This window comes from Ammospiza caudacuta, chromosome 15 (assembly GCF_027887145.1).
Source record: "Ammospiza caudacuta isolate bAmmCau1 chromosome 15, bAmmCau1.pri, whole genome shotgun sequence".
Classification (NCBI taxonomy): Eukaryota; Metazoa; Chordata; class Aves; order Passeriformes; family Passerellidae; genus Ammospiza; species Ammospiza caudacuta.
In genome coordinates this window covers 12,508,255-12,527,275 of record NC_080607.1, presented here as the reverse complement: position 1 = coordinate 12,527,275, position 19,021 = coordinate 12,508,255, and the positions used below count along the sequence as shown (strand labels likewise).

The following is a 19,021-nucleotide window of genomic DNA, read 5'->3' as shown; positions in this document are numbered from 1 at the left end:
CCATGCTCGTGACATCCCAAAAAAGCCGAGTGTTTGTGTGGTCCAAACCGTGCTGGAATGAGCCTTGCACAAAGGGAAGGTGCTCCTTTGAACGGTAGCCCCGGGAATACGGGGGGCTGGGGGTTCCAGTGAGGTTGTGAGTCCCCTGCCCTCCTCATGGGTGCTGAGCCCCTGTCCCCAAAACCAGCACCCCCTGCCTTGGGCTCTCCTCTCCCCACCACCCCTTAGTGCCACCCCACCCCACCACCATCCCTCTGGACCACAGCAAACTGCCCTTGGAGCACCCCAACCCTTCTTTGGGCAGAGAGAGGACCTCATTCCCATCCATCCATCCCTCCCTCCCTCCCTCTCTCCCTCCCTCCATCCCACTGAAGCCAACTCCTTTGGCTCACTCAAATTCCCAACGACTGCAAAGACCACAGCAACAGCAGCAGCTCGAATGACAAATTTATTTGTGGATTCACCTCCACCTGCAAACCGAAGCGTTCAATGGGCTAATGCTAATCCTCGTGCTCCCCACGTGGGACCAGAGTGGCTCCGACATGAGGAGCGCGAGGCCGTGCTCAGTGGCCAAGTGAGCCCCTCTGGAACCTCCGGTCCTCCCCTCACCTCCGTCCCTCCCAGCTTGGCCTCTGCAGGGAGCACGGTCCCACACATAAATACGGACAGACAAGATAACAAAAATAGCATTAATAGTATTCACAAATGAATTAAAAACTACTTGTATATGTACAGCAGAGCGCGGGCAGTATGTACATGGACAAGCTGTGGACAGCTGTGTCTGCCCGCGGTGGGCTTCGAAGGATGGGGGCGTTTATTGTGGAAGCTAATTTCAGCTCAAAGGCCAGAGGTTCCCTGCTCCAGCAGCAGCAGGAGCAGCGTGGGAATGAGGGGGAGGGAAGGCAGACACCTCAGTCACTGCATGCAGCCATCACAGCCACGCATGGGCACTGCCTGCACTACGGGACTGGGAACGCGGGGAACAGCAGTGGAGAGGCCAACAGCTCCTTTGTCCCCAAAGAGGCTCCCCAGAGGTGGAGATGGCTCTCAGCCAGTGCCAGCCCTCACTTCCATCTCCCCTGGGCTTGCTTCCCTGCTCGTCTCGTGAATCAGCTGCTCCCTGGGCTTTGCCACCCCTGTGAAGGTGCTTCCCCTGACCCTTCCAATCGCCAGCTCAGGATCCTGGACACCACAGCCCCAGCTCTCTGCAAAGCCCTTTATGCCAGGGACAAGCACTCTCCCCCTCTCCTGCCTCCTTCCTCTGCCAACCCAGAGGAACAGGCTGGGAAGGGATGAGCACTGTCCCACAGCCATCTACATTTGGAGTGAGGAGGAGGAGGAAGAGGACAAAGAACCCTTCAAATCATGCACAGCCCTGGGCCTGGCACACCATCCTCACATGGGACAGGCCGCAGCTCCCAGAAACTGCAAATGCGGGGAGAAAGGAATTCTGACCAAGGGCAGAGCCCCTCACCTCTGGCCTCTGCCTCCTCCTCTTCCTCTCCCTGCCACAGGGATGAGCTCTGACTGGAGAAGCAAGGACAGGATAGGGATGCTGCAGGGAAGTTCCTGCCTCTCCCTGGTGCCTGCGTGTGCCAGAGACGGAGGCACGGAGCCTGACCCTTGCTCTGGCTGGGGAACTTTTATATTAGTGACACATCTACACACACGCACGCACTCACACATGCAAAAATAAGTCTGTTTATTCTCTTCCAAATTATTTGGAGAACCCTGCAGGGCTGGGACACCTTCTAGCCTGTGCCCCCCCGCCAGCTGCCTGGATCTCCCCAGCGCTGGGAGCTGGTGGCTGAAGTGCTGCATTGGCCTCAGCGCCTTTTAAAACACAACGGAACAGTAAATAAGACGGGCTACAATAAAAGGAGCTGGCGGCACGAGGGAGAGAACTCCGTGGAGCAGGGTGCTCGGCCGGGATGGAGGGGCTGCCCCGGTGCCGGTGCTCGGGGGCGGAGTGTAGTGGATGTGGCGGTGGAGGCGCAGCCGTCCCGGCCACGGAGGCTCGGCGGCGGCCGCTCACTTGCGGCTCAGCAGGGATCCCAGCAGAAGCACTCCAGCCACTGTCGCCCCCGTCAGGAGCCATTTGTTGAAGGTCTCCTGGCCTTTCCTCATCTCGGCAGCAGCATCGTTCCCATAGAGGTCCACAAAGCGCTCCTGTGGAAAGAGGAGAGTGGTGAGCACGGGGGTGTGAGTGGAGCAGAGGGAAGGGCTGGCAGGAAAGCGGTGGTGGGGACTGGGCAGATGACAGATGCCTTGTGCTTCCTCGCTCTGAATCATGCACGCAGGGCAAGGGGACAAGCACAGTCATGAGAGAAGAGGATGCCAGAAAGGATTTGTGAGGAGAACACCACGCGGGCAGGGCAGGGGATGCATCACGTGCCCTTGGCTCTCTAAAATTAGCATCCAAGTGTGATAGAAATCATTGCAGTGGGAACCCGCTGGGCTCCATTCCCTGGCCAAGGCCTGTGCAAGCAGCAGCAGGGCTGGTGCCCATGGCGGCGGAAGCCCACACCGTGCATCCCCCCAGTGATTTTGTGTCCACAGTGGAGCCTCCCACCTCCCACTGCCACATCCTGGCCCTCGCAGGTTACTCCACAACACGAGCTGGATTTCACAAATCCCTGTGGCGAAGGTAGACATTGGGTCGCCAAGCTACTGCCTTCCCACGGCTTCAGGAGAGCAGGCCAAGCACGAGGCTTGGCCAGGAATGCAGTCACTCCGGCCCGGCCCGTCCGAGCCGGCTGCCTCCAGCAGCAGCAGGAGCTGGGAAGACCTCAGCCCATGGTAAGGAGGGCTCTTGGGGTCCCTGAGCCGCACACGGCAGGGCAGGCAGCAGAGAAACACGTGGCCAGGATCTCCCAGGTTTATCAGGGCTGAGCAGGAGGCTCAGAGCTGGATGGAGAGGAAGCTGTGAGCTCCAGGCTCAGGGATCACCAGCAGCTCAGCGTCAGCAGGGGCTCGATGCTGTCGCACCTTGAGCCCATCTTCCAGCAAGATGCCCGGGTTCCTGGTAAGTGAGAGCAGTTCCAGTAACCCAGCTGCTCTGGGAAAGCAGAGATAAGCCCTGCTGACGCTGTCACGCCTCGCCACAGCCGCTGCACAGGCAGGGGGAGCACTCCTGGCTGCCTGCTCTGCCAGCTCTGCCTCCCACACCTGCCCACAGCCTGTGCCCGAGGGCTGTGGGGGTTTGGTGCCCAGGTCATGGTTGGCATCCACGTGCCTCTCTTCCATGGAACATGGTGCCAATTCTCCTGGCTCCCACCAAACAGCCCCAGGATGGTCACAGCTTGCAGGGTATCTCCTCACTTGCCACATACCTAAGAGCAAGCTCAGACAGTTTTTCAAAGCAGGGTGTGCAGCAGACCTGCATGCTTACTCCCAGGGAGCTGGGCTGTGTCCCTCTTTATGGCCACAGGGATCCTCAGGCCAGGGGATCGGGTCCTTGATAAGCTGTGCACCTCAGCACCTGCCTCTGCCACCAAAGCTCTTCTCCATGTCCCACCAGACACCTCCCACAGCTGCCTTCCACACCCCATGACCATGAGGAGGTACTCACAAACCCAAATGCAGAGTGTTGGGACACAGGGACTTTGCCAAGTCACCCTGGAGTATGTCACTGCTGCCACCTCACTTAAGAGTCCCCTTGAGGGGTATGACAGTCATCCCCATGACTCCCCCACCCACACAAAGTGGCAGAATGCAGCTCACTTCCCACCATGCCTGTCAGCTAGCAGAGGATCTATGGAGGTGTTGTACTGTGTCCTGGCCCTGCAGGAATTGGCAGCATGGAGCTCACAGGCAGATGCTGTCCAGGGAGGAAGGTGAGGGCTGCTGCCTGCTGCCAGTCCACTCACCCAGAGACAGCGAGTGATGTGCTGCAGGAGAGGGACAGGAGCAGAGCCCAAACCCAAAAAGGAGATATTTTAAATTCTGGTACAGGAAATCCTTATGCTGATAGGTGGTGATGAGTATGGAGCTGTGACAGGGCATGGCAGTGGCAGCAAACTGAGAGCAGGCTGGCAGGGATGGGGGGCACAGGGAACTGGGGCAGAAAGCACCTGTCCAAAAAACACCACCCCTACAACATTTGTGTCTGGGGAGATTTAGGCTGGATATTAGAAAAAGATTCTTCACCAGGAGGCTGGCTGGGCATTGGAACTGGCTCCCCAGGGCAGTGGTGATGGCACTAAGCCTGAACCAGAGTTCAAGGAGTGTTTGGACCACACTCTCAGGCACATGGTGGGATTGCTGGGCTGTCCTGTGCAGGGCCAGGAGTTGGACCCTTGTGGGTCCCTTCCAAGTCAGCATATGTTTTGACCTCTCAGTGCCAGGGCCCTCGCTCCAGGGATGGTCCTTCCCTTGGACACACATCCCAGCTCACAGCACCTGAGGCTGCAGAATGCTCAGCTGGAGGAAGGTGCCTGCATCCCCCAGATCTGATTTCCTTTGGGGATTCATTGGGACCTGCCCCACTGAGAGTCCCACACATCTCCACAGCAGGGATGTCCCCACTGTGCCCAGCAAGGCTGCAGGGCTGGACAGGGCCACACATCCACCCAGCCTCTCCGTGGGGCAGGCACCAGGAGAGGCCCATCCCGCAGGGCAGGGAGCCAAGGAGGGCTGGCAGCCGCCTCTCCACGCTGCTTTTTCCATGGCATGTGGTGCCTTTGGGGAAAGGCAGTTCCAAGAAGCCCTTGCTTCCAAGAAAAGGAAGTGTTTGCTGAAGGAGAGATAAATGGCGCAGAGTGAGCGCGGAGCTATCGGGCGCTACAGGCGGAGAGCAGCACAGCCAGAGCCCAGCACAGGCAGGGAGGGACCTGAGCCCCTCTGCTACCCTTGGGAAGGGAGCAGCAGCTGCTGGAGCCACAGCTGGGGGCTGCAGGGGACCCGAGGACAGTGCCTTGCCCTTCCCCAGGGAAACTACCCTAGGAGCTGGGATAGCTCAGCCTCTGCACAACTTTGATCCCAGACGTGTCCCCTGGGAACCAGATCCCAGACCAGAGGGAGTGGGAAAACAGGCAGAGAACGTCCTCCCTGCCCATGCTGGGGCTGGGTTGAAGGTTAGGGAAAGGCAGCTTGCTCTGTTCCCACACCATCCCGGCCCCTCTGCACCTGAAGCCCAGCACTGCCAGGACTGAGCCCGACCTCTCTGGCCTGGTGTTTGGATCTCAGGCTTGCCCGGACACGTCCAGATATTTCTGGCCTCCCCCAGTCACCTTTATCTGAGAGGAAATATTTGGAATTCCTGAGCTGATCACAAGGACTGTGGTAGCAACAGCACGTCAGTGTCCCACTCTGTGGGCCTGTTCCAGCCGAGAGCACAGGCTGTTCCATCAGAACGGCGTCACATCCCCTTCCCACCCCGGGTCACTGACACGGCCCAGAGGAGGATGCTCCAGAGCAGGCAATGAGTAAGCAGAGATCTTATTCCTGTGCAAGAGGCAATCCCCTGCCTTTGTCTCTCCTCTCCAGAACTGGAGAAGGAATGCTCATTTTCTTGCTGGAGGAGCTGGGGCAGGGCATGCTTCCCTCCTGCTGCACATGCTGCTTGCAGGAGGCAGAGAACCTGGAGAGTCAGGCTCCACCACCCCCCAGAGCTGGGGCAGGGAGGTTCCGCAGTGCCAAAAGTTCTCTGGACACTCACAGAGCCCCAAACTGCAACCCAGCACTGTGGGGGATGCAGCAACCATTTAAACACTGCCCAGTGCCCACACACAACCCTGCGGCAAAAAGGCAAGAGGAGCAGGTCTGACCTGAAGTACTCTGTCTCTAGTGGGAGAGCAGCCCAAAGAAGCATGACTTCTGACTGAGACACTACTCACATCCTAGCCTGGGAAGGAGAACACCAAAATTTGAGGCTCTCATTGTTTGGTTGGTTTCATTCACAGGGCTGCCCGTGCAGGAGGGGGAACAGTTGCTGGATCCCATTCAGGGCGAGCAGAGCAGAGCAGGTTCCTCTTTCAAGATAAGCCCCAGCACTTGGGGAAAGAGGATTCGGTGACACTGAGCCATGAGGGCAGGTGAAGGAAGCAGATGTGGGCAATAAACTCCCATCTGGCCTCTGGTGAGGCAGGAGAGCAGAGAGGGGAGGGCTCTGGCAGTTTGGGGCTCAAAGCTTGCCCTGCACAAGGGGTGAGGAGTATGGAGGTCACTGAGATACCAGGACAAAGCTCTGAAAATCAGCAGAGAGGATCCAGGCTCTACTGAGAGTATGCAGGTGAACTTGGTCCAACTTTGACATGGAGACTTGGACTCCAGCAGGAGCTTTGGAGCTTCCCCAGGGCTCCAACACCCAGCCAGCCCAGTGAGACACCCCCAGCACCCACCTCAGCATGCACAGCAGCCTTTCCAACCCAAGGACCCTGATGGGTTTTAGCAAAAATGATCTGGTTCCCCAGAACGCCCCCATGGGACAAGTCAGCATTGCTCCCAGATGGATCAACAGAGCTATGGGGAGGTTAAGTGCCTTTCCCAGAGCTGTGTGCGAGCCAGCAGCATGAGCCACAGCATCTGACTCCCAACCCAGGCATTCTCATCACGAGGCAATGTTTCCCTTGAAAACAAGGCTGTTTCTGTTTTACCTTCACCAAAAGTACAGCTGTGTTCCTGCTCAGAGGTCTAACAGCAACCACCGGCCGGGAGCAGAGTCATCTGGATGACCAGACATTTGTTAATGAGATGCTGGGAACAGTTTTGTGCTGAGCAGCAAGACAAGGAGGGAAAAAGAAAGGCAGCAGCTCAGCACAGACCACAACAAAGCCCTGCATCGACAGCAACCTGCTCCCAGAGCCCCTTTGGGCTGCCAGCTCACCACATGGGGCTGGCATATGTGAACCTGGAGGTGAAGCACAGGGGAGAAAAGGCAGCTGAGAGCTTTAAGAATAAAAGAAAACATAAGTACTCCCAAAGGCTGCCACTGGGATCCTGTAAACACAGCTCTGTGGGTCCCTTTGTGATATGAATGGAAGAGACATTCTAGAGGTTCTCCCTCTGCCATGCTCCCCCTGATGCTGTATCCACATGTGGCCCCCAGGACTCCCAGCCCTGAAAGGAGGGCAGCAGGGACAGAGTGTGACTGCAGAGGTCACAGGACTGCCTGCAGTGCTGGGCAGTGGAGGTCAAAGTGAGCACCTGACTCAGGAGCATAGCAAGGGATCCTGCCATCCAAGGCAGGTCTGACCTTCCCCATAGAAACACACAATTCCCTATAGATCCTGGAATGGTTAGAGAGGACCTTAAAGATCACCTAATTCCAGTCCCCCTTCTATGGGTAAAGAAGATCTGCAGCTTCACCCCACTGGTCCCCACCAGCAACCCCAAGCAGGCTCAGAATGGGGTGGGGAAGGGGCTCTGGGACACAGAGAGAGGAAGGGGCTCTGGGGACAGCAGCTGCAGGTGCAAATACTCCAGAGACTCAGCTCTAACTGTTATGCAAATGGTGACCTCCAGGGAAGCAGCTGCTGATCTCCATGACAATGGCAGGGAATGCCACCCACCCACTGCCCCTCCTGCCTTTCCTGCCCTTGGAGCTGGTGCTGGGGTGTTGAGGATCCTGGGGTGCTGGCCCTCCCCAAATTCCAGGGCATTCATTGAAACCTGAGACTGGGAAGGAGGCAGGCATAAATTCAAAAGAGGCAATTAAATAAGAACACCCCCTCTTCTTTCTCTCCTCACTCGGGCTTTGCTGTGGGACCGTAGCTTGGGGGTCCAGCAGGGAAGCTGTCCCTTGGGCCAAAGCCCAACAGACCTGCAGGGCTCCAGCCTAGCCCAGGCCAGAGCCAGCTCTTTTCTAACCAGAAACAAACCCTCACTAGCACATTCCAGCCCTAATCCTTGCCTCGGCAACCTTCTGTCAAACTGGTTTCATCACCGGCTCCAGGGAACCTGCAATAACCCCACACCATTCAGCACAATTTCAGCGTTTTCCAAATACATGAAAGAGGCTACGGTGACAGCTGTAACCCCCGTCCCTGCCCCGGGAGACTGCTGTGCACAGCACGAGATGGAGAGCAGGGAATTGCGCTCTCCGTTCCAGAAATCTGCTGAAACATTCATGTGTATTGAAGCCGGAGACGATGTGAATGACTAATCCATTTGCATCCATCTTTCATCAGTGTTCCTCCCAGAGCTAACCAGGCTGAGGGCTCCCGAAGGTGCCACAGCCCTGCCCAGCACCGGGCTGCTCTGGGAGGGCAGGCAGGGATGGCAGGAGACACGGCTCTGCTACAAAGGCACAGCGAAGAACACATTGGCTGAGCCGGATCCACTCAAGAGATTAGCACCTGCTGGGAATGGGATTGTTTTCCAAAGGGCATTAAGTGGAATAGTCCGAGGAAAGACGGTCTCTCTGATGCTTGTCCCCACCGGACAGATGGTGTCTGAGCCCCGCAGCAGAGCAGCCTTTGTGCGAGGGGCACGCTCGGGGGGCAGGGAGGGCTCCTGCTCTCATGTCCTGGTTATCTGCCACGGAGCAGAGGGACAGCACCACCTCAGCAGGGCCACTGGCACCCAGGGAACAGAGCTCAATTTTCACCTTGTCACTGCTCTTCCTGGACGTCAGAGCTCCTGTGCAATCGTGCCCTTGTGTAACCGTGGGGAAACCTGTGCCGGGGAGACGAGCCATGCTCACGTGTGCCCGGCTGCCGAGCCACGTTCCCTCTGCCAGGGGGTGAGTGGGCGATGCTGACAGCTCTTTCTGGCCCTCACCCGCACCGAGAGCCTCACCAAAGCCACCCCACAGGGAACGATGGTGTTACCAGGGCTCAAGGGAGCCAGCTGGGTGCAGGGACGGTCCTCAGAGGAGACAGATCCTGGGGGGGAGCTGCCTGATTCTCCTGCCTCAGCCACTCGTCCACCAGCATCCTGGAGGAGCGACAGCCAAGCTTCACCACTTCCCACTTCAGCCCCAGCACCTCACGAGGCTGCTGTAATTCTTACATGCCACTTGAATGAAAAAGGGGAAAGGGTGGAGGTGCAGGAAGAGGAGGAAGATGTGCTCATTCTGTTTTCACTTCCTGTTAGTTCCATGAAATCTGAAATTATTCAAGCCACAATGTCCCTTTTAGCAAAATCCTTGCTGACTTGAGGGCAGGAAGCACAGTAGGCAGCTGATGCAGCAAACGCGAGAGAGAGCAGTGCAGCATGAGAAGGAGACTTTGTGCTCTGCCCTGGGCTCCTCCATGCATGTTGTTGCATGAAATAATCACTGGCTGGTGCACTGGAAGCTTCTAAATGAGGTCAGTTGCTCTATTAAAAGACATTAGCTCTCCAGCAAGTTTAATACACTGGTGAGCCATATGAGTATAGAATGAAGGCACTTGCAACACTCCATGATGGCTGATTTACAGGTAGCAACACCTTATTTTCTCCATATATAAGTCATATGTCACCCAGGCACTACCCAGGGCCACACACATACCCAGCACCCACATCCCAGCCCAAACCCTGAGCCAGCTCACCACAAGTCACACACACAGAGTAATGCCACGTACTGCCACCAGACGTGCTCCCTGCACAACACAGGCAGTGTCCCCAGCCCTCCACAGCTTCCATGGTGGCACAAACCAGAGACATGGGCAAATGGCACTGGTACTGTTCAGAGAAGCAATGCAGACATTTCCTGCTCCACCTGATCATGGCACTAGGTGCATTCAAACTAAACCAGCTCCATGCCAGACTAGACCTCTTCTCTGAGCTTCACCAACAGCCCTTCATCCTCCAGCATAGAAAACCCTTCCACGCTCCTTCAGGAGGCAGCCAGCTCCAGCAGCTCCCTTTAGAATCCTACCCCAGGAACCAGGGCACTGCATGGCTCTGCCCACAGGCCCCTTGCACAGTCCCGGTGTGAACAGCTCTAGCTCCTGCTCCAAGCCCTGCCTGCTGCCAGCTTGCCACGTTTTGGAGTATTTGATTTCACTCTTAAGAGCACCTGCCTGGCAGCAGTATAGGCAGGGAGAACCTGCCTGCTCTTTGTTCTTGGCCAGGCAAAGGCACCTGCCTCGGTTTCCCTCTGAGCTCAGGTGCAGGGTTGTGAGCTGGGGAACTCTGGGTCCATCCTAGATCAGGAACAGGGGCTGAAAGGCTGAGCCCAGCTCTGCTCCCACCGGAGGCTCCTCATCTCCAGGGCTCATCTCCCCAAGCAGGATACTGATGCCAGGAGCTAGCTACTAATTGGATCTACTTAAATCAGCAGCTACGTCTGCAGACACAGCTGAAACACAAGCTTGAGCAGGAAGGAGGATAATGCAATAAATTCAAACAGCTTTCCCCAAGGGAATCGCACAACCCCCTGAAACTTCCCTCTTTGCAGATACAGCCCATTACCCTTCCCTGGGCCTGCTGTGCCAGTGTAGAAGCAAGCAGCAGTCGAAAAAGTAACCAGCCCAAAGCCCCCTGAAACACCAAACTCCCCCAGCTTCCTGCTCCCAGCAGCAGAGGGAAGGCAGACCAGTTACAGCACAACACTCAAACAGTCCCTGTGGCCACGGGAGCCTCTCTGGTTAACGCTCCGAATCCCGCTCCTCCCTCCCTCCCTTGCTACCCCGGAGGCAGGCAGCAGTGCTGAGTGCACTGGGTTTCCCATTAAAGAGATCCTGAGAGACAGCACTGGGCTGGTACACGTGAGCACGTGTCCGAGACAAGGCACGGGCGGCTGGAGGGATGCACGGAGCTGCAGCGGGCGTTCTCGCCTGCAGGCAGTCCTTCCCAGCACTGCTCAGCCCTCAGATTCTTTTTTTTTTTTTTTGCTAACTAAATTAAACATGAGGATAAAATAAGCAAAATACCTAAAAATAAAAAAATAAACCGAGCATTTCTACAGCACAACTAGGTCACAGCTCCCCAGCATGCGAGTTGTGGCAGCCACGGCTCAGCCCCTTGAGCCTCCCGGGTTCAAAACTGACATCTCTCTTAAAAGGCTGCTCCCGAAACCCACACCTGCTCTCCGGTGAGCCCAGCTGGAGCCATCTGCTAACGGCTCAGCCCTCAGTACCCTCGTTCCGCTGGGCTGTTGTGCTGTGGCAGAGTAACCCTCCTCCCCACCTGACCAGGATGGGTGCCAGCCGTGCCCTGAGCCTGCCCCGCTGCCCCCCTCCATGGCTGCGCTGTGGGAGAAGCTCTCCCACGCCTCTGGAATGCATGTTCCTTAACTTGAGCTCTTGGCATCTCAGGAATGAATAGGAGCGGGACTTCAAAGAGATCTCGCACCAAGAACTCATCCCGCACATCCTTCCAGGTGAGGAGCAGGGAGGATGAAATTTCCCTGTCCAAGGTCAGGGCAATAAAGCAAGGAATGCCCTGGCACCGAGGGACTCTGCTTCCCTTTCATGTCTCCACTCTGTGCGTTAATCTTTAGTGGCTCAGAACAATAGTGTTTAAGGGCAACATCCCTCCCTTGTGGGAGGGTGGAGCAGGAGAGCAGAGGGTGGAGGAGAGTGGCTGCTCTCCTGCCACGGCAAGGCAGAGCCACCCTCGGTGAATACCTTCTCTCTGAATCAGCAGGTAGGTCAACATCCTGGCTGCTCTGGGGTCCCCAGAGGGGACAGAGCAGCTGCCCCCAGTCCCCTTCTGCTCCCACAGCAGAAGCCACCATTAATCCCTCGCCTCTTGGTTCAGCAGGTCTGCAACACTTCTACAACTGATATCCATCCCTTACCTTCCCCCAGCTCCTCCTGGGAATACTCTGGCTTTCCAGCTAGTGGGGAAAGAGCTGCTAGAGAAATACTCCTTGTAATGTCAGGATGGGACTGTGCTTACAGCCATCAGCCTGGTAAGAACCAAAGGAAACCAAACCTTCTCAGCTTCAGCAAAGGTCTCAGAGCACCACACCACCATTCAGCTGCACCCAGTGTGTGCTGCAGGCGTGTTGCTGCTCCCGGGGGGAAACCATGTACACAAACCACACCAGAGCTCCATGGAAATCAGGCACAGCAGCCCAGACACACACAGAAAGCTGCAGCTTCCACTTGGAAAAGAGAGCTCCCACCCACCCTTTCTGCTGTGCTGGGACACCCCACTGCTGCTGAAGCAGAGAGAGACCCTGGGCAGCGCTCCAGGGACACGGCTCCAGCGTCAGAGAGGAGCAGGATGAGCAGGCGGAATGGCATTACTGAGAGCAGCTGTGAACACAGAGCAGCAAGAAACAGTTTGTTAATTATTTCACAGGTCTTTTTTTAAATGACACTCAGCTCTTCGGATTAAAGAGCCTCGGAGTGCTTTAGGAATCAGAGTTGCCAGTGGCTCCCCTGGGAGTGAAGGAAATGCTATCCCTTTCGCTCAAAGACCCCGGGGTTAAGTGGGCTGCTCTGAGGCACGGCCAGCCACGGGCAGGAGTTTGGCTTTCCAGGCGCCTGCTGTAATCACAGATCTAAGGAACGTAATCAAACTGCACCACACACCGAGAGGCAGCAAGGAAAACAGGCAGGGCCCCAAAGAAGGAGAACGAGGAAAGGGGGTAAAGAGCAAAGCTCTGGAATCAGCCTCTGCACTGCTCTTGGTCTAGCGGCAGGAATGCTGCTGTGGGCCGGGCAGGAAGCTGCAGTGGAAGTCATTCCAATGGCATTTCCTGGAGAGCACTGCAGAAAAGCCTCCCAGGTCGAAGGCTGGGTGAGGAGCTGCCAGGGATCTGCACACTGAGCCCGATCTCCAGCTGTCAGTGAGGATACAGCTACCTGGGCTGGCTGCTCCAGGCAGGACAGCCTGAGTCAGAACACTGCTGGCACCTCCCACAGCCAGGGAGGAACACCCAGGACAGTGAAGGGACATGGGGAACCCCACTGGCAGGAGGACAGCACTTTTTTCACCCCATGCAGGTGATGACAATGGGGCCATCGACTCAGCTGCAAGGGATCAAGGCTGTAAAATAATTACTGAGGACAAAGTGCAAAGCAACAGCACAGCTGAGCACCACAGACCAGGCTGCTCAAAGCCCCATCCAACCTGACTGTGAACACTTCGAGGGATGGGGCAGCCACGGCTTCTCTGGGCAACCTGTGCCAGTGTCTCATAAACCTCACAGGGCAAAGAACCCTCCTAATATCCAATCTAACTCTGCCCTCTGTCAGTGGGGAGGAATTCCCCCTTGTCCTGCCACTCCATGCCCTTGTCCAAAGTCCCCCTCCACCTCTGCTGGAGCCTCTTTGGGCACTGGCAAGGAGCCCTCTCTTCTCCAGGCTGAACAACCCCAATTCTCTCAGCCTGAAATGAAGCCATAGGATTAATCTTCAAGACAGCAAAGTGTGGCCTTGCCTAAGCTCAGTAATTTCCAGTGAGTCAGTTCTGCTGCACGTTGACCACCACATGGAACAAATGGCTGTGATCTCAAACAGGATTAGAAGTGCTGGGGCATCCCCAGAACCCAACCTGTAACACTCAGAAGGGCAGAACTCCGGCAAACCACACTCCCAGGAAATGTGGTAGTGGCAGGGACAGCTTGTGCAGCATACCTGGGACACAAGGCCAAAAAGCACTTTCAAAGAGCTGAGAATCAAAGTCTAACTCTCAACCTGAAACCATCGAGGAGCCTGGAGCCAGCACAGGATGAAATCCCAGCTGTGAGCTGTCATATGACCCAGGCTGAGTCATTTCCTATCATTCAGAAAAAAAAAAAATTGAAAAGATAAAAATGAGCTTGCTATATTGACACGTTCAAAGGGTTTTCCCCAAAGAAAATCACAAGCTTTTAGTCCTCTGCAGGGTGACACAACACATGTCCCAGCACACCAAGTCCTGTGTGGTCAGGGTCAACTGAGAGCCCAGGAAACACTGAGCCATTGCAGGAAGTAGTTAATTCTCCATCAGCCTAGCACAGTTTGTTGGGATTCATGTATCACAGACTGGTGCTAAAGATGCTATTTGCTTTCAGGTCTAGCCTGATGCAGCCCCTTCATGTGGGTCCCCACCATACGCCCCACAAAACTCTTGACTCTATATCCACAGATCTAACTCCAAGCTCATCCAGAAAACCATCTTTAAATCCTACTCTGAATGTGGATTTAGCCTTGAAGGGAAAGCTGTCATGCACTGGAGGGTCACAGCCAGGAAGGAACTACTGCTCACTTTCCTTTCTCAAACAGATTAGGCACGGTCAGTACATCTCTGCCTGCCAGGCTCTCTCCTGTTCACCCTGTGCTTCCCCCTCCTTCCCTCCCACTCACCAGATTTCTCTCTCCACAATTCCCAATCCCTGCTGGCACCACCATTTCAACTTCACAGCTAGTGGGACCTGGTCCTGGTCAAAGCAACTGGCCCAGGAAAGCCTCCTTTTTGGATCTGATGGCTTGCCAAGGCAGCAGCTCTCTTCTGGCTGGTTATTAAATGTTCCCCTTGGGTTGCTCTTGTTTGTTTGTTTTCCCAGTGCCAGATTGCAGAGCAGAGGGCAAACCAAGGCAGAGCCAGTAAATGTGACAAAACACTTCTATGTTAATGTTATGGAGCAAGATTTACTATTTCCCCTTGCCTCAAAACTTGATTTCTCAAGAGAACTGCTGCAGCCCAGCACACAGCAGCCTCCAAAGGCACCTGCACCCCATGGCCCTCCTATGCTGCCTTTGTTCCACTGGTGGGGAATGAAACAGAGCTTCCCACACAACTGGGCTGTGCAGCACTTGCTATGGAGCCATGCTCCTTCCCTCTTTTAGAGGGGCTTTCCAGGAAGAGAAGTGCTGCAGTGCTCCAAAACACAAACCACCTGGGCCCTGCCAAGCAGGCCTGCCAGAACTTGCATCTCTCTCACCAGGACCTGCCTGCTGCACCTCTCGGGAGTGCTTTGTTTGAATGGGACAGGCTCTAACAGCTCCAGTGCACCAAACAGACTCCCTGTGCAAACAGGGCAGCAGGAGAGGGATGGCTCCATCACAGCCAGGGCAGGGTGGCACTCCTCTTGCAGGGAGAGCTGGCAGAGGGCCAGTGGCTTTCTCCCTGCAGCTGGAATGGCGAGAGCGAAGGAAAGCAAAGCGCACTCAGGAGCTCTTATGGCCTCTGTCCCTTGGTGTGGAGTGGCATGGCTTCCTACAGGAAGGAACATGATGAAAGCTCAGAGTGGAAGAAAGCTACAGCCAAGATGTCAAATGAGCACTCAGGGTTTGCAACAGGCTGGCAGCAGCAACACTGCCCAGTGCTGGTTTTTGGTGGTTGGTGGTGTGGACTCCCCACACTCCGGCCTTCACCACCCTGCCTGGCTTCCATTCAGCTCCCAGCTTAGCCCAGGCAGCGGCACAGCCTGGGCAGGGAAGTTAAAAGCCCGGTTCAAGGTTAGAACAAGAGAGCAAGGCAGTCCCCTGAGTGGGAAACGGCATTTTTCAAAGAGAGAGCTGGTGGGCAGGTCAGATAGAGAGGAGTCCTGACCCTTCCGCAATCTGTTGAACAAATATTTGTTCCAAACAATTAATTTAGAGACAGACACAAAAAAATTGAAGAGTCTGAATCGTGTGGGTTGGGGGTGGGGAACAGAGGGAGGAGGTGTTTGATTCCCCACAAGCAGGGACCAGTGATTTTCCACCAGTGATTTAATCTAAATCCCCCAGAGAGTTCATTTACAAAAAATCAGATTGCATTATCGCCTAGGTCTCCAGGATACAGCCCAATCCGTCACTAACAGCAACAGCCACACTAGCTTGGAAACCCCAGTTTGATCACTTAATTCCAAAACTAATCTGTGGTCTAAAAGCCAAAAGCAGAGGGAGGGGGAAGGAACTCTGTATTTGGCCAGGGTTATCTGCAGGATGAGAGAGCTAATGGGCCACATACAGCCAGATGAAATGGCCAGCAGATCCCAGGCCATTAATCGAAACCAAGCTCCTCTCCTTGCCTGAGCAGCCCCACCCAGGCAGTGCCCCAGGGCGGTCACATTCCTGGAATTTTTTCACCCTTCCTGAACCAGCTCCCTCTCCCTGGGTACACCAGCTCTCCTTCTTCTCCGGGGTCCCCAGCACTGCTGGCCAGGCACGGGGAGCTGGGGAGAACCTCTTCTCTGCAAGGAGAGTGCAGAGCACAACGTTGGGCTCAAAGGCTCCTGTCCCCTTCCCGAAATGCTGGGCTCTGCCAATGGATTGCGAGCTGAAGGGGGCTGAGAGGCCCCAGCTCCCAGCAAGGACGCAATTCCCCACTGTTCAGATGCCAATGCCTGACAGCATGAACTCTTTCCAGTGGGAACCGGTAAAGGTTACAGCAGCAGGGAATCACTAAGATGCAGAAGCCAAATGAAAACTCAGACATCTGTAGGTCATATACCTCCCGCCGGCAGTCCCAGGCTGCACCGCACAGCCGGACCCGGCATTTCAAGAATGCTTCCTGAAGAAATGCTTATTCATGTTAATACCTCACCACTGAGAGCTCCCAGGGTTTGCTGCTGGGGCAGCTGGGAGCACTGCTCCCTGCCAAGGGAAAAGCAGCTGCAGGCTTAGCAGCTCCCCAGCACAGAGGTTGCCTCCACCTCGGCCCTGGCTCCCACCACACCAGCTCAGAGAGTCCCAGAAGCCCACCCACCCACCGAGATCTGCTGTGGGATTCACTTCACCATGAACAAGGCAAAAGCTGTTTCCAGAATGAAGAAGTAGCTGCTACCTCTGCCAACCACCAGCCAGCCCACCACAACACTGCTTCAGAGAGGAGGAAGCTCCACTGCCTGCTATTAATGACACTGGGAATATACCCCAGAGCCAGGGCTCTCCTTGAAGAACAAGCTTGGATGACATTAGATTTCCAAAGGCTCTTGGAAAAACAGGTCTTTTACATAACATCCAGGGAGGAGAAAAAGCAGGGATGGAGAAAAAGCGCGGTGGGCTGACCCTCTTGGGAGAGTGTTTAGAGCACAGAAGGCAAGACCACACACCCTTTATCCTCCCTGCAAGGGGTAGGACAAGCTCTAGCACAAACATTGCAGGGAGCTGCCGGTTTGACCAGCCCCACTGCCAGCCTGGAGCGAGGGAGGGCACGGGCAGCCACCCCCAGCACACAAAGGTGTTCTTACCCATCCGCCATTCTCCTGGATCCAGGGGTCTAAGTGGTCGGTCAAGTACGTGGTCATCCAAGACACGATGCGTTTCACCAATACCCTCATCTCCTTAACAACGCTCTCCACGCACAGGGCTCCTCCGAAGGAGAAGAAAGCCACGATGCGGCCCCAGTTCACTCCATCGCGGAACAGTTCGTTCACTACCTGCTCAAAGCTCTGATACGCCGTGCTGGGGGTGATGTGGAGCTGGGAGGTGAGGTCGCTGAACGCCCGCCGGTACCTCAGCTCGAACTCATCCCCCGCCTCTCTCAGCGCCTGCCTCACGTCGGCCGCTCGACGGATCTCGCGCACTTCGAGGCTGCTCTGGTGCACGGTGGCTCCGTTCACTATGTGGCTGGTGGCTGCGTGCCAGGAGGGGCTCCCGTTGAGGACCCCGTCCATCTCGTCCTCCTCCCCTGCAAAGTCAGTCCTGTTCTCATCCTCCTCCTCCAGCTGACTCCAGCTGTATCCTTTCTGTGAGAGCTTGTAGGAAACAAAGTCAATCACTAACTCCCGGTTACTGCTGTACATTTTCACACCTGGGACGCCCTCAATGAGTCCATGGTCCGGAGCACAAGCAGATCAGCACTTAGCAGGTCCCGACCCTGCTCCTCTTCCTCGCGACCGATGGAAGCATCTGACCTTAGCACAGAGAAGGAGAGAGGCACCGAAACGGTTAATGCCACAGCTCTTAGATGCACCCGCGCCATTACCACCGATAGCTTATCGTTATACTGAGATCACCCCGCAGCTCTACGCCGAGGCTCAGGGCCACCAGATTGAAGCCACAACACCCCCTCCCCCGGCAAGCAGCCCCGAGCCCCGGGGAGCCCCAGGCTCGTTCCGAGCAGACCCCAGATCTCACCGGCTGCGGGTTGCGCCTGGCAGGCCGGCTGCGGGCCGGGGCGGAGGCGGTTCTTGCTCTGCTGGAGCTTCGGGTCGGCCCGGAACGCGACAGCACCGCCCCCGCCTCGCCCCGCCCGTTAAAGGGCCCGGCGCCTCCGCCCCCTCCGCCGGCGTTACCCAACGGCTGCGGCGGCAGCGGGCGGGCAGCGCTACCGAGGGATCACGGCAGCCCCACGGCGGCCCGGTTTGCAGGTAACCGCAGCCCCCGCCGCCCCGAAGCTCCTCACTCCCCGCAGGAGGAGAGGATAAACCGCTGAAACCGGCGAGCGCTCCTCACCGCGGGAGCCGCCGCACGGCCCGGCGTCCTTACGGCAGCGATTCCAGTCACGGTTAGCGGCGCGCTGCCGCTGCGGCCAGGACGGTGACACGCCGGGCAGCGGCAGGCGGGAGCACTGCAGGGGATAGCCGGTCCTCCCGGCCACCGGACTGCCTCCCTCCAATCACCGGACCGCCTCCCCCAGAGCCCCGAACCCGCCCCCCCCGGCACCGGATCGCCCCCCCCAGGTCCCCGGACGGCCCCACCGGTCGCCGTACCTGGGGGGCGGGGCCGCGCACGAGGGCCGACACGGCGCCCGCGCAGCCGACACGCCAGCCAATCAGCGACCAGGAGGGGCGGGGCCCGGCTCCGGTTTCTCCCTTTGGCTGAGCCGCGCGTCACTCAAGGTTTACCCTACCCCGCCCCTCACCTCAGCGCCTGACTGAGGGTCGGCGTCCTTCCCGGCTCTGCCGCGCGGGCCCAGCTGGCAGCGAGGCCGGAGGTCGCCGGGAGCCCCGCCGGGCCTCGGCCCGCTCAGCAGTCCCGGGATTCCTTCCACATCGCCCGCCGAGCGGCCGGGGGGGTGCGGTAGAGTGGGAGGGGGCAGCAAGGGGGCGGCGCGCATGCGCACGGCGCCTCGAGGCTGGGCGAGGAGCGTCGGTCGGACTGCGCGGGGGTACGGAGCGCACGCGCCGAGCCGAATGGGCCGCTGCGCAGGCGCGAAGGTGCCGGGAGGAGGGCGGAGCTCTGGCGCCCCCTGCCGGCCATGGCGGGGTCAGCTCGGGCCTCCGCTCTCACCGCGCCCTGTGGGCACGGTCCTGCCGCTGATACGGCCGCAAACCCCTCACAGCAGT

At 57.1% G+C, this 19,021-nt stretch overlaps 2 protein-coding genes across 6 annotated transcripts; one reads left to right on the top strand and one right to left on the bottom strand.

Annotated features, from left to right (window-relative positions):
• Window positions 1-435: 435 nt before the first annotated feature.
• On the bottom strand, window positions 436-18,758 carry BCL2L1 (BCL2 like 1). Of its 5 annotated transcripts, none has more exons than XM_058814650.1 (3): window positions 18,598-18,758; window positions 16,982-17,647; window positions 436-2,169 (listed from the first exon to the last, which is right to left on the bottom strand). In XM_058814650.1, exons 2-3 carry the CDS (start codon window positions 17,534-17,536, stop codon window positions 2,032-2,034), a joined length of 693 nt encoding a protein of 230 aa, XP_058670633.1. In that variant the 5' UTR covers window positions 17,537-17,647; window positions 18,598-18,758; the 3' UTR covers window positions 436-2,031. The 5 variants fall into 5 exon arrangements, with proteins under 5 accessions (XP_058670633.1, XP_058670632.1, XP_058670635.1 ...); XM_058814649.1 differs by lacking the exon at window positions 18,598-18,758 and adding an exon at window positions 18,189-18,352; XM_058814652.1 differs by lacking the exon at window positions 18,598-18,758 and adding an exon at window positions 18,189-18,327 and having other exon boundaries at window positions 16,982-17,642.
• LOC131564215 (basic proline-rich protein-like) lies at window positions 17,685-18,557 on the top strand. Its single transcript, XM_058814552.1, has 4 exons — window positions 17,685-17,841; window positions 17,894-18,103; window positions 18,148-18,240; window positions 18,373-18,557. The coding sequence occupies exons 1-4, from the start codon at window positions 17,685-17,687 to the stop codon at window positions 18,555-18,557; spliced, it is 645 nt and encodes a 214-aa protein (XP_058670535.1).
• Window positions 18,759-19,021: the final 263 nt, after the last annotated feature.